Source organism: Hyla sarda, chromosome 4 (genome assembly GCF_029499605.1).
Source record: "Hyla sarda isolate aHylSar1 chromosome 4, aHylSar1.hap1, whole genome shotgun sequence".
NCBI lineage: Eukaryota > Metazoa > Chordata > Amphibia > Anura > Hylidae > Hyla > Hyla sarda.
In genome coordinates, this window is record NC_079192.1 from 211,467,077 (window position 1) to 211,481,377 (window position 14,301).

At 38.8% G+C, this 14,301-nt stretch overlaps 1 protein-coding gene across 8 annotated transcripts in view; it reads left to right on the forward strand.

The window, feature by feature from the left end:
• Positions 1-14,301, forward strand: part of CACNA2D1 (calcium voltage-gated channel auxiliary subunit alpha2delta 1) — a 716,537-nt gene that overhangs the window by 588,014 nt on the left and 114,222 nt on the right. For 4 of the 8 annotated variants that reach the window (XM_056573417.1, XM_056573410.1, XM_056573409.1 and 1 more), the window contains exons 14-16: positions 3,335-3,384; positions 6,039-6,128; positions 6,988-7,026. In XM_056573417.1, the coding sequence (XP_056429392.1) occupies positions 3,335-3,384; positions 6,039-6,128; positions 6,988-7,026 (179 nt within the window). The remainder of the gene's footprint in view (positions 1-3,334; positions 3,385-6,038; positions 6,129-6,987; positions 7,027-14,301) is intronic. The other 4 variants (XM_056573413.1, XM_056573412.1, XM_056573415.1 and 1 more) reach the window with 1 other exon arrangement.

Below are 14,301 nucleotides of genomic sequence, written 5' to 3' on the forward strand. Positions count from 1 at the left end.
CAATATTTCTCTTAGAATTCAATTTATTTACTTGGAGTGATTGCAAAGTGAAAGTAATTTTCATTTACAGGCAGGGGGCGGGTCCCTTTCTGTGATAACCATTCCCTCTCCCTCTCTCTGCTCTGGGAGCAGTAACCCTTTCCTTTCTGGTTTTATGCTATTCATAAACACACACACACACACAAGCTGTGTGCCTACAGCTTTTGAAAATCTACAGCTCCCAGCATGCCCACACATTCATTTGAGTTGTAGTTTTGCAACAGCTGGAGGCATATGATTGTAGTCTCTCTGTATCACACACACACACACACACGCACACACATTCACTGATATACACACATACATATATATCCACACACACATACATGCAGGGACACTTACTTTTTAAACAAATAAATCCTCTATTCACTGGCTGCAGTGTGTTTCTGCCCCTCTCCACCTTCTCTTCTCTCAGTGAGGGCCCAGCTGCAGTGTGTTCCTGCCCCTCCCCCTCCTCTTCAGGCAGACAAGTAAACACAGGCAGTGATGAAGCTGAGGGCAGAACAGCTTGCTGTCAATCATGAAGTGTGAATAGAATAAAATAATTTAAGACTTCTACCAGTATCCTTGAACCTTTCTGCAACAGCGCAATCTCAGCTTCCGATTTTCCCCTCCTTCACAATCATGAAGTGGGTCCATGACGTAGTTAAACAGCAGTGTACACAGCAGGACTGGAATGTAATCCAGGAGCGGGGCAGTTCTTTGACTGGCCTTTTCACTCTGAAATACTAAAAATATTGGTTTTTGCATGCTTTACAACCTATCAAAATTTTTTATAGCTGACAGTGCCCATTTAAATGTAATGGCTGCAATATAAACAAGGTCTAAGTAGGTACCTAAAACCCCCAACTAAATGGCACCCAAACTTCTTAAAAAAACAAACAAAAATCAACACAAAAAAGTAGCAGAGCCTCCCACCTATTGCATACTAATTATAATAATGGTGTAATAGGGGAGAAGGACTTTGGGACTCCTTGTGTACCAGGACCAAGGTTCAACAGCTACCTTTACAGGTTTGATTTAGTAGGTAAATTGAAAATGTTTGCCTATGTTTAGGGTGAAGCTTCTTTCGTATGCATAGAGGGGACTTTTGAGCCTTTGACAATAATGCTGTGAGTCCACTTTGACAGTATATTTAGTGGTGAAACAATCGGGGTTGTTAAGGGTACAACCATGACAAGGCCTAGAGAGGAAGTGAAATGTCAGTGGCATGCATACTTATATAGTATGCAGGCCAACATAGAACTGGCATCTGCCACTTTATGGTCTTTGCCTGCTTATAGTCTAATAGTCTTAGTATAATGGTTTTTATTCAGTAATTATATTTTGGTATGTTGGTATGGTATAGTGGTAGACACTTTATGGTGATAATATGTGATCTTGATCTGGCAGTATTATTTGTCCCTTGTATAGTGGTGTTATTGGTCTAGGTTTTAATTAATCAAAATATGTATCTTTTCTTCATTTACCTTAATTCACCTTTACATTGACAGTGGGGCCTGTGCATTCAAGCAGCAAGCTGTTTGGGGGGGGGGGGGGGGGGCTGGTCCCTTGGGAAGCCATTCAAATATCAGAACATAGAGAAAACCACTGAATTATGTATTTAAAGAGGAGTGAACAGCCTTGAAATAGTTTTAATAAAGAGACAAAAAGGAAAATTAGGTGTATGACCATGTGAGACCTCAATGCCTCCCATATGTTTAGCATGTATGCCAGGTAATGCACTGACATACAGGCTTAATATTTCTAAAGGCTCTATCATTAAGCCTTTTTTAAGCTTGTGAGAGAGCTGAAACATTGCACTGACATGGATAAATACATTATTGTTATGATTGGAACTACTGGGGGTGTTGCAGCTTTTCCTTTTGTATGTGAATTATGGTTCTTGGATTATGGTCCTGTCTGCAGGCAGTTCACTAACACTGGAATGTATTAACCCCTTAAGGACTTAGGACGTACCTGTACGTCCTGAGCCGACTCCCAGTGTTAAAAACGCCGTGACCCTGCATCACACCAGGTCGGTCCCGGCTGCTAATCATGATTAGCAGCCGGGACCCTGGGCTAACAACGCGCAGCACCGATCGTTGTGCCGCGTGCTGTTAACCCTTCAGATGCGGCGATCAAAGTTGACCGCCACGTCTGAAAACTAAAGTAAACGCTTCCCGGCAGCTCAGTCGGGCTGATCGGGACATCGCGATAAAATCGCGATGTTCTGATCAGCTCGGACGCAGGCGGAGGTCTCCTTACCTTTGTCCGCGGCGTCCGATCGGGATTTGATTGCTCCAAGTCTGAACTACAGGCTTGAGCAATCGAGCCCCTATCTCGCTGATCCGTGCAGAGCTATGGCTCTGCAAGGATCAGCATAGGAGATCAGTGTGTGCAGTGCTATAGCCCCCTATGGGAGCTATAACACTGCAAAAAAAAATGTGAAAAAAAAAGTTAACAAAGGTCATTTAACCCCTTCCCTAATAAAAGTTCAAATCACCCCCCCTTTTCCCATAAAAAAATAAAACTGTAAATAAAAATAAACATATGTGGTATCGCCGCGTGCATAAATGTCTGAACTATAAAAATATATAATTAATTAAACCGCACGGTCAATGGCGTACACGCAAAAAAATTCCAAAGTCCAAAATAACGTATTTTTGGTCGCTTTTTATATCATGAAAAAATGAACAAAAAGCGATCAAAAGTCCGATCAATACAAAACTTGTTCCTGAGAAAAATGTCAGATCACGGCGCAAAAAATTAGCCCTCATACCGCCCCATACGTAGAAAAATAAAAAAGTTATAGGGGTCAGAAGATGACAATTTTAAACATAAATTTCCATGCATTTAGTTATGATTTTTTCCAGAAGTACGACAAAATCAAACCGATATAAGTAGGGTATCATTTTAATCGTATGGAGTTACAGAATAAAGATCAGGTATCATTTTTACTGAAAAATGTACTGCATAGAAACGGAAGCCCCAAAAGTTACAAAATGGCATTTTTTCTTCAGTTTCGTCGCACAATGATTTTTTTCCATTTCGCTGTAGATTTTTGGGTAAAATGACTGATATCAATGCAAAGTAGAATTGGTTGCGCAAAAAATAAGCCATCATATGGATTTTTAGGTGCAAAATTGAATGGGTTATGATTTTTAAAAGGTGAGGAGGAAAAAACGAAAGTGCAAAAACCGAAAACCCCTCAGTCCTTAAGGGGTTAAAGGCGCAGCTCTCCTGTGGAGATAGATAGATAGATAGATAGATATTGTATGCAGTTCTGTTTCATTGTACCACTTGCATATTTCAGGTTACTACTATGAAATCCCATCTATTGGAGCAATTCGAATTAACACACAGGTTAGTATTTAATTTTTTCCTTATCTTACTTTATATTGGTATCACCATAAATATTATTATGACAGCCATTAAAAACACCAAAAGACAAGGGGACACTCCCTTCCTCTGTAGCAATAAAGGTTCAGACTTCAGAGTTGACAAGCCTTTTTTTCTACCATAAAAACTGTTTGTGGAATATGTGGACTGTCATAACTACGAGCTGGTCACTGAATTAATGGTTGACAGCTTAGATGTTTTCTTAGGACAAAAAAAACATTAATGTTAATGTGTGAATTAATTTACATGTAGATACAGTCTGATCATTACTTGGAATAAGGATGGATTTTTTTCCCATTTAGTGCAGATAGGCTCTCACTTTATGTTGTTTTACCTTCCTTTGGATCGATAGGGAAAACACATTTTTAAAGTCTACTCTTACCCCATCCCGTTATCCACTTCCTTGCATATTTCTTGGTTGAACTTGATGGATATGTTGTATTTTTTTATTTATTTTTTTTTAAGAATAATGCCCATTCAACAGTATAAAAAAAAATAAGCCTCTACTTACTTCCAGTGCTCTTGAGTCTCTCTGATCACCTGCTTCGGTCCTCTTCCTGAGAGAAATAGTGACACTTGGTCCCAAAGTGACATCCAAAGTGTCATACTGTCAATCATTGGCCAAGGTGGAACGTCTTTGCAGCCAGTGATTGGTTGAGTATCAGCATGACATACTGGGCCCTGAAATCACTCTTGGCTCAAGCATCACACTTTCTCTTAGGAAGAGGATCGCAGCCGGGGACCAGAGCAGGTGACCAGAGGAACTGTGTGAGTGCTGGAGGTAAGCAGAGCTGTATTTTTTTTATATACTGTAGAATGGGTGCTTATGTATACTGTAGAAACTGTGTTTCTTTTGTAGAAGGAGTAGAAGTAAGGAGACTAAGGAGATTAAGATAAAATATTTATTGTATATAAATAGGCTTTAAAGGAAAATAACATCACCAAATAAAATGTGTATGTCTATTCATTTAAATCTGTTAAATAACTGCCCATAAAGCATATATTGAGTTGTACCAACATTCAGAAATACACTAAGTAGTCAAGGATTATTGGTGCTTCTAATTTGCAGGACGGAGTCCGTGTTTGTAACATGTCATGATAGGTGCACATGTGTGTCCAATATAAGAGCCTACTAGAGTGTAAATAATGTTTTCATAGATTTTAAACACAGCTGCCCAGCCTGACCTAAAGTTCTGCTTGGTACATTAATCGTGAGCAGCTGCAGTAACATAAACACTTTGACACTAGGAAACTTCATAAGTTTATTCAGCATTTTAATAGAACTACTCACGAGATATTTACTGATAAAACACTTAAGGAGAATTCTTTAAGACTGGCTTCTTGCATGAAAAATCCACTGGCGTGAAACACTCCAAATTTATTAAGAGGCAAACCTCTTACTAAATTTAGAATGTCTCTTGCGCTGTCAATGCACTGTCCTTAGATATCTACATCAGCTAGGGGCTGGCATAAATTACTTAATGGGGTACTCCACCCTCAGACATCTTATCCCCTATCCAAGGATAGGGGATAAAATGTCTGATTGCTGGGGTCCCACCGTTGGGGACCCCTGCGATGTCTCCTGCAACCCCCTAGTCATCTGCAGCATGGAACCGAAGCTTGCTCCGTGCCTGATGACTCACGATACAGAGGCCGGCGGTTCATGGCGTCACGGCCCCTCCCCCTGAATGTAAGTCTATGGGTGGGGGTTTAACGTCGGCCACACCCCCTCCCATAGACTTGCATTAAGGGGGCAGGGCTTGACGGCACAAGAGGGGTGGGGGCGTGTAATCATGTACCATCGGCCCTGTATCGGGAGTCATCAGGCACGGAGCAAACTTCAGCTCTGTGCTAAAGATGACTAGGGGGCTGCAGGAGAGATCGTAAAAAAATCCTGATTTTTTATGCCAGAAACTAAGGCAGAAAGCAAAACAGTAAACCTTTTTCTTTTTGATAGTAAAGGACTGTGTGAGGCTAGGTGCAAAACATATGACCCAGATATATTTAATGTATACATTTTAATTTCTATACAGTTATTTCGAACAACACATAAATTCAGTTGAGATGCGATATCCTGACCTGTATTAGCCAAATTTAAACCAAAGAAATAGGGATTAGCTGTTAGGCAGTAAGAGGTCACATACTGATCATGCACAGAGGACTAGGTTGTATTTGATCAGAAGCAATTTAGATAGACACATTAGAATCAACCAGATGGAATCAGAACATATGTTCACTGTTTAAATATAATTTTACAGGTACAGATATAATGGTCATGAAACTTGAAATCACTTTGTAAATATATTGCATCACTGGACTTGCACTAATGTGTCAGTATTATAGTCCATTCTTACACAATGATGCATTTATACATCTACTTTATTTTCCCAGTATTTCCTACTTATTGTCTACACGCAACTTTGATGATGTGCAGTGCTTATTCATTATAGGAGCTAAGCGGTTAGAGATATGTTAAGTTTTAATGCGTGATGATGCAAAGTAAATATTACATGCAATATTGAAAAAATAATGCCTATGTTTGATGTTACAGAAGAACTAATATATTTGTTTAAGCTAAACCAAAACTCTGTCATTGAAATCATTTCTCTTTTTGACAGGAATATTTAGATGTCCTTGGAAGACCAATGGTTTTGGCTAGAGAAAAAGCAAAACAAGTACAGTGGACGAATGTTTACTTGGATGCTTTGGTAATAACAAAATGAGTTCTGGAATTATACATAGTCGACAATATAGATTAACGCTAGTGCACATATGAAATGTATAGAAAGCTCTATGATAGTTTGTTACCTAAATGAATAAAAACTTGTGCAGTATATATAGTAAACAGTGTATATATATATATATATATATATATATATATATATATATATACAAAAGTGCAATGGTTTGTTACACTACATTGTACACTATGTAGTCATCGAGTAAAACCAGAAACACCTATACCATGTTATTATGAAAAGTGAAGAGAAAAGTATGCCTGTATCACATGATCACAGAACCAGTTTTATGGAGTTGAGCACCTGCATCATATGAAAAAGTCTATAAATGCATAAACATTATAGGAATCATAAAAAAAAATGTGTAGAATGGCTTGCTGAATATTTTTTTTTTAATATTGGTCACCTGTGGCAGCTGGTGGCTCTGTGCTAGATATAGGAACAAGGAGGGGAATTCATCAAGCTGTTTAGATTGTTTTTTTGTTTTTGTTTTTTCATCTAATATTGTCGCACAAAAAGTCTCAGTCACTTCCCTTGTGACTTTTATGCGACTTTTGCTATAGAGCATATTTGAAAGCGAGCTACTGTTTGCAGTGGTTTAGACTACTTTTATGCAGTGGTGATGGATTCATGATCTGTGACTTTTTTCTGAAAGTCGATAAAAAGTTGCTGCGCCTGATTTACACAGAAACTCACGTCATGTAACTTCAGCACTGTTAAGTACTCTAAACGGGTGCCAAGGGCATAGAAGCAAGGGCTATGTGGGGAAATTGTTAATCCATTCTTTTTATCATTCTTCCAATGACATCCCCCCCCCCCTCTATCGTAGTTGCAGGATGCAGATTCCGATCATGAAGGCGTCAATAAAGTGAGTCTGCCTATTTACACTGCCCCACGCTTGCCTGTGTACTTCATTTCCAGTGTTGCCCACTTGTCAAATTAATTAATCACATCTCACAGCGGGGTCAGAAGGGTTAATGCATGATGCATGTTAATGCACGTTAATGCTGAAAGCCGATGCCCTGCATTACAAAACATATAAAAAAAAAAAAGGTCTGGAGCTGGTTGTTAGCATATAGGAGGGAGGGGGAGACATAGTAAGAGCACTTTTAGACGCTGCATTCAAATATGAGCGCGGTGTCTAAAGGGTTAATCACGGACATCAGCCGCTGTACGACATTTGGAGAGGGGCTTGTGACTTGTGGAGGGTGTTAAAAGCATCCAGAAGCATTAAAGGGTTTACAAAGTGGAAAAAAGAACAATATTAAAGGCAGAACATTGGGAAGCTCTTACTCACCCTGCCTAGTACAGCGGACAGAACAGGCAGGAAATGTAGGAGGACTCTGAGGTAACTTTTATGTATTGTTCCTGTGCGCTGAATTCATCAAGTGGCGTGTGACTTCTGATAAATTTGGCACAGGGAGTTTAAAACCAAGGCGAATTTACATGACTAAAATAGTAAAAATAGTAGACAACAATTGATGAATTCCCCTCAAGGTCCGTGAGGTGAGACCAATATCCATCAGGCATTTATGATGCATAATAAATGTGTAAGATGGTGATAATCATTTAAGTAGTATTTAAAAAAATAAATAAAAAAACTACTTGGGCTAATTTAAAAACATAATCACATGATTAAGAAATTCCTCGTAAATAGGATATAGTAGCCATGGTAGACTACATATTATCCTGTGGGCTCAGAGACTGGGCTTGTGAATTGTTTAAAATTAAGTTAGGTGATGCAGAGCCATGAACTATATGTGGCTACTGAATCATATTGTAGAAACCATGTTTTATACAAATAGTTGTTTATCACAATTGTCTGAAAGGGACCATTTACCCGCAGGGTTGCCCTGTATGTCAGTGCCCCGCATATCTCAGGTATTAGCTAACCAGAGACAACCATCTGTAGACAGGTCTTTTTCAACCTCTTCTGCATATAGCAAAGCTCTGATAAATGATCTAAATGGCAGTTTGGAGACGGTTATCTTCATTTCGAATAAGCTATTTTCAGACAGAAGATAAAGGGAGGAAATAAGGCTGATTAAAATCTTCAGAACATTAGGACAAGCACTAAATCCTACACTTTTGTTTATGGACCACTATGAGTTACTGTCATCCTTGACATCCTTCACGCGTCTTTGTCACAACAGACTAATCCCAGACCTCTGGACTCTTGACATATTGCACATAGCTCTGAATAAGTCTATTGACCATGTATTATAGCTTAAGTCTGGTCAGCATGCATAAATCTTGTATTTTTTTTTAAGTTTATCTTTTGAATATCTAATTTGCAATTCAGTTTTAGGTCTCTGAAATCTTGTTAGCTTTTGCCAGCCAAAGTGTACATGTTTAATTTCTACTTTAATTACATAAAATCAAGAAGATCATAAAAACTATACAATTGCTTGAGATAAACTAGAAAAACATAGAACTAAAAGCTTGTTAGAAAAAAATCAAAAAATGCAGAATGCAGAGATTGGGCCTCATTTACTAAGCTGAAACCGACCAGTTTTTGTCTGGTTATTTTGGCGCAGAGTGTCTGAGACACGTCTGTGCCAGTTTGCGACAGTGTGCGCCTGAAAAATACAACAAACCCAACATTGCACTGTGAAAAGCCGAAAAGGTGGCGTGGTCTGTCGCAAAGGGCGTGATCGACCCGAAAAGGGGCGTGGTTTCACAACCCGACCGATTTACTATTGTATTCACAGAAAATCCTGTGGGTAAATGGCTGGAAATATCGACCTAGAAAAAGCTGGTCAGAAAATGTTCCCGACTTTTCTCAATAGTAAATAGAGAGGTTCAAGTCCATGTAATCCAACAAGTAGAAAAAGACAATAAGTGCACTCACCGCAATAGCTGCTTTATCCATGAAGTTTATTCAAGGTCCACATCAAAGGTTTACAGTGCAGGGAGACGACATAGGAAGGAGGTGAGCATGGGCTACGGACCTGTCTCGCGCTACAAGCGCTTCGTGAGGCCGCTGACGTCCCAGGTAAGGGGGTGTGTTTTAAAAGTATCCCACCAGAAGAGTTTCCTTGGGAACAGGTATACAACTAGACAGGTGTGATTCAAACATCATAAAAACAATCTTACGTTTTTGCATCTAGCAAACTAATACACAATTTACACCCTCAGTGGTAGAGGCAGGTATAACAGGTCAAGAGGATTCGTTTATGGAAAGTGCAACCAATACCGTTAGTGCAATAACGCACCCATTTCATTGCGGTCGTTCAGACCTAGTTGGCCGGTCGCATTCAGGAGCACTATCCAAAATGTCTCTTTTCTCAATAGTTGGTGATCCCTATCTCCAAACTTTATCGACTTGTCTATTTTTTCTATGGCTCCAAAGCGGATTGTATCAGGCGATCCTCCATGTGTTTGTGTCACACCTGTCTAGTTGTATACCTGTTCCCAAGGAAACCCTTCCGGTGTTATTATTTTAAAACACACCCCCTTACCTGGGACGTCAGCGGCCTCACGAAGCGATTGTAGCGCGATACGGGTCCGTAGCCCACGCTCACCTCCTTCCTATGTCGTCTCCCTGCACTGTAAACCTTTGATGTGGACCTTGAATAAACTTCATGGATAAAGCAGCTATTGCGGTGAGTGCACTTATTGTCTTTTTCTACTTGTTGGATTACATGGACTTGAAGCTCTTGTACTTATAAGTTTGCACCACCTCTCGCTGCCATAATACCACACTGCAGGCAAGTGTTCATCACACGCAACATTCCACAGGTGTATGCAGAAGCAGTGCCAGGCTGTCTCTCTCTCTTACCTTGCTGAGTAAATAGAGAGGAATCCTGCAAGTCTGAAACAACTTTTCCCACTAGTAAAAACCCGAAACTCTTAGTAAATGAGGCCCATTATTTCCCAATGATCTTACAGATGGGAACTGCAATTACAAAAATTACAAGTAATAAACATACATACAATTTTTACATGTGGGCTAACATATAAAGCTTTTGACCTTAAAGGGGATTTGGCCATTTTCCCTATTTGGGTACATGAATGTCAAAATAGGGGTCCCCCCAGCTTGAGACCAATACCCCAATAGTCTCTAATGCTACATTTGTCTGGCTGACTGAATGTTCCAGAAGATGGGTACACTCCTACAAGAGCATAGGCAGATTAGCAGTTTTCAGAGAAGAGGTTGTCTCTAGTTTAATGCACCATGTAGAGTTTAAATAAAAACATATTGCCCAGATCCTAAATTAACTAAGCATTCACAAACTAGCATAATATTACTACTGAGAAGTGTATGTGCATTGTGCCACACATAATGGAACATTTCTTGTTCAAATAGTTTACATCTGTTTGGACGCCAGTGCTAAACTCACATGGTGTTTTTTATGGTGTTTGCTTTTCTCCCATAGACTTCTATAGGAGAGAAACTACAAGATTTTGTTCAATAAAGCACCATAGTCTCAACATGTTGGGATTTTGGAAAATTACCAACGAGCCCAAACCGCATAAAAACACTAAAGATAAATGAAAAATAGAAAAAAGAAAAGTGCCTGAAAGTGCAAAGTAGATAAAAAAGTGATCTGTGCAGAAACAAATATGCTATAATAACACACTACCAATAAAGTGCACAAAAAACAGGTGATTTAACCTCCAATTAATATGCAAGTGTGAACATAAACATAAGTGAAATAGATAGCAGCAATAGGAGAAAAAAGACCCAGGACTCACCCCAGACCCACACTAAACATCCAACGGGTTTCGACAAGAGAGGCTTTATCCAGGACTCTTTTGGTTTTATATTGGTCTTATTTATATACATGCATATCATTCTTTTATATATATATATATATATATATATATATATATATATATATATATATATATATCCTTTTTTTGTATGCATAATTTCAATTAGATATTTTATACAAATATAATGATATATATTTTTAACCCTACTTTTATATTTCTCTGGGGATTACATGTTAATATTGTATTCAGTAATATAAGGTTAATGGTAAACTGCTATAGCAAGTATAGTTCATAAAAGTAAAAAGCTGATTCCATTATATGCCTCTCTGTCTTATGATCTATTTCCCGTATTTCTGACGAAGCATACAGTAAAACAGTGCCCCTTATCATTTGCTTGCTTCTATTGTAGTGTAAACATTTGCAGGAAATCCGAGCGTTCAGCAACATTTAGAAGCTGTTCCTTCACTACTAGTTACTGTCATACAGCAAATGTATGTCAAGTTTTCAAACCTTCCTAGAATTACAGTAATGTTTCTCAGCATCTCTGGTGTATCCGACAGGATACAGCGCAGAAAACAGCTACATAATGAAATTATTTGTTATATCTCTCTCTGCCTGACTGACCGACAGTTCATTGGCCAGACCTTTTTATAGTGGTTCGCTCTTACTGGAAACCTTAAGGACATTATGTCAGGCTTTATTTTTACTTTAACAATTAATTATGTTAAATGGATGTTCAGTCAACGACAAGACTATTTTGGAGATCTCATGCATACATCTGTAGTTTTCTGGTTAGTGTTAATGGTGTATAAGTGTGTGTAACTCCATGCACACAGCAGAGCACAGAGGCATGTGGAGTCCAAAAAGACATAGGAGGAGATTTATCAAGACCTATCTAGAGGAAAATTTACTGAGTTGTTCAGAGCAACCAGTGGTACAGGCAATATATAATATAGTTCTGTGTAGATTTCCCACCTGTTCGGCTTACAAATACTGATGTAACCTATCAACTAAAACAGAAGGTTGTAATACTGTCATGTACATGAACCATATCTAATATGTACAATCACACAGATATATTTGTATTAATAGTAGAGATAAGCAAGCCAAACCCAGCAAACCCTGTTTCGCTAAGAAATTTGGGGTGACGGCTGCTCACCTAGCCTCTGAATTTTCCAGGCTCATGTGAGCCTGGCTGCAGTGGTAAGGCCAGCAGAGGAGAAACACATGGTGTTATGGAACCTAAATTAAAGAAGTACTAGGAACGCTGAGATGATGTCAGGGTAGCCCAGCATAGGTTTTAACCCAAATATGCATTTAGAAGTGTTGAAATTGAAAGCGGAATAGCCATCTAAGGCCAACTTACAAAGGTTTTCTGGGTTTAATCAAACATATAGTATTTTTACCTGGATATAACATAAATACGCACTTAAAATCATTGAGAGTGGATGCAGAATTGCCATCTAAGGTCAAGTTATGTGTATTTTTTGTGTTTAATCTAAAATATAGTCTTTCTACCTGGGTTTAACATAAATACACATTGATAGCTTTGAGAGTGAACATGAAATAGCCATCTAAGGCCAAGTTACATTCATTTTCTGTGCTTAATTAAAGCTACCATGGTTTACTGAATGCCAATATAACTTTGACATTAACTTAGCCTTAAAATCACCTTTGAATTACTTAAATTTATTCCTAGGCTATACTGGCCTTCAGAGCTCCTAGACAGAGCTAAACAAAAAAAGTTGCTCAATTCTAATTCATTTTATTAATAAATTTCATATTGTAACAAAATCAATGCTCGATTTAAGCCTGAAAACGTCCCAATTTTCACTCCGGGCAATTGCCCAGGGCCCCCAGCCCCAGGGGGCCCCTTGCAGGCTGCTACAGTGTTTGCAGCTCGGGAAATGTGTAGGAGTGCAGCCAGCACCATTTAGAAGTGAGCCTCGTTGCTTCTCAAAAGCTCTCAGCAGAGGCCATTCATGTAGTGCTGGCAGGGAGAGGCCGGGCTCCTTTAATAACCCCCCCCCCACCAGCTCCTCCTCCCCCTCCTGCTGCGGCTGGTAAATTTGTACAGTGTATCTGCCTGTCGGCCGATGGGAGACATAGCCTGCAGGCTCCATGAAGCACAGAATCCGGCCATAGCTGCTAAAGTATTCTCTGTCCCCAGCAAGCTCTGAGAGTAAGTATATTTATATCTAGTGCTGTGTTTCCCAACCAGGCTAGGATATGGATGGCTGGGCATGCTGGTAGTTGTAGTTTTGAAACAGCTGGCACACACTGTTTGGAAAACACATAAAAAAAATATATGTACTGTCATGGCCGTAAATGTTGGCACCCCTGAAATTTTTCTAGAAAATGAAGTATTTCTCACAGAAAAGGATTGTTTTTCTATACACATGTTTATTCCCTTTCTGTGTATTTGAACTAAACCAAAAAAGGGAGGAAAAAAAGCAAATTGGACATAATGTCCCACCAAACTCCAAAAATAGGCTGGACAAAATTATTGGCACCCTTTCAAATTTGTGGAACAACAAGATTGTTTCAAGCATGTGATGCTCCTTTAACCCCTTAAGGGCCAAGCCCATTTTAACCTTACGGACCAGGCCAATTTTATTTTTGCGTTTTAGTTTTTTCCTCCTCGCCTTCTAAAATCCATAACTCTTTTATATTTCCATCTACAGACCCATATAAGGGCTTGCTTTTTGCGTGACCAATTGTGCTTTGTAATGAAAGCACAAATTTTACCATAAAATTAACGGCAAACCCAAAAAATAATTTTTTTAGGGAGGAAATTTAAATAAAACCACAATTTTGCACATTTTGGAGGGTTTCGTTTTCACGTTGTACATTTTATTGTAAAAATTATGTGTTCTTTTTTCTGTGGGTCTATATGATTAAAATGATACCTATGGCTAGATACTTTTATATTGTACCGCTTAAAAAAATTCTAAAACTTTTTGTACAAAATCAGTAATCTAAAATCGCCCTATTTTGACCACCTATAACCTTTTCATTTTTCCGTATATATGGTGGTATGAGGGCTCACTTTTTGCGCCATCATCTGTACTTTTTATTGATACTACATTTGCATTTATGCCGTTCACTGTACGGGATCATTAACATTATATTTTGATAGTTTTGATATTTACACACGCGGCGATACAAATATGTTTATGAAAAAAATGTTTACGCTTTTTGGGGGTAAAATGGGAAAAACCTAAAATTTTCATTTTTATTGGGGAAGGGGACTTTTCAACTTTTTTTTTTACACTTATGTCCCCATAGGGGGCTATCTATAGCAATCATTTGATTGCTAATACTGTTCAATGCTATCCATAGGGCATAGCACTGATCAGTGTTATCGGCTATCTTCTACTCTGGTCTGCTCAATCTCAGACCAGAGCAGGAGACTCCGGTAGAC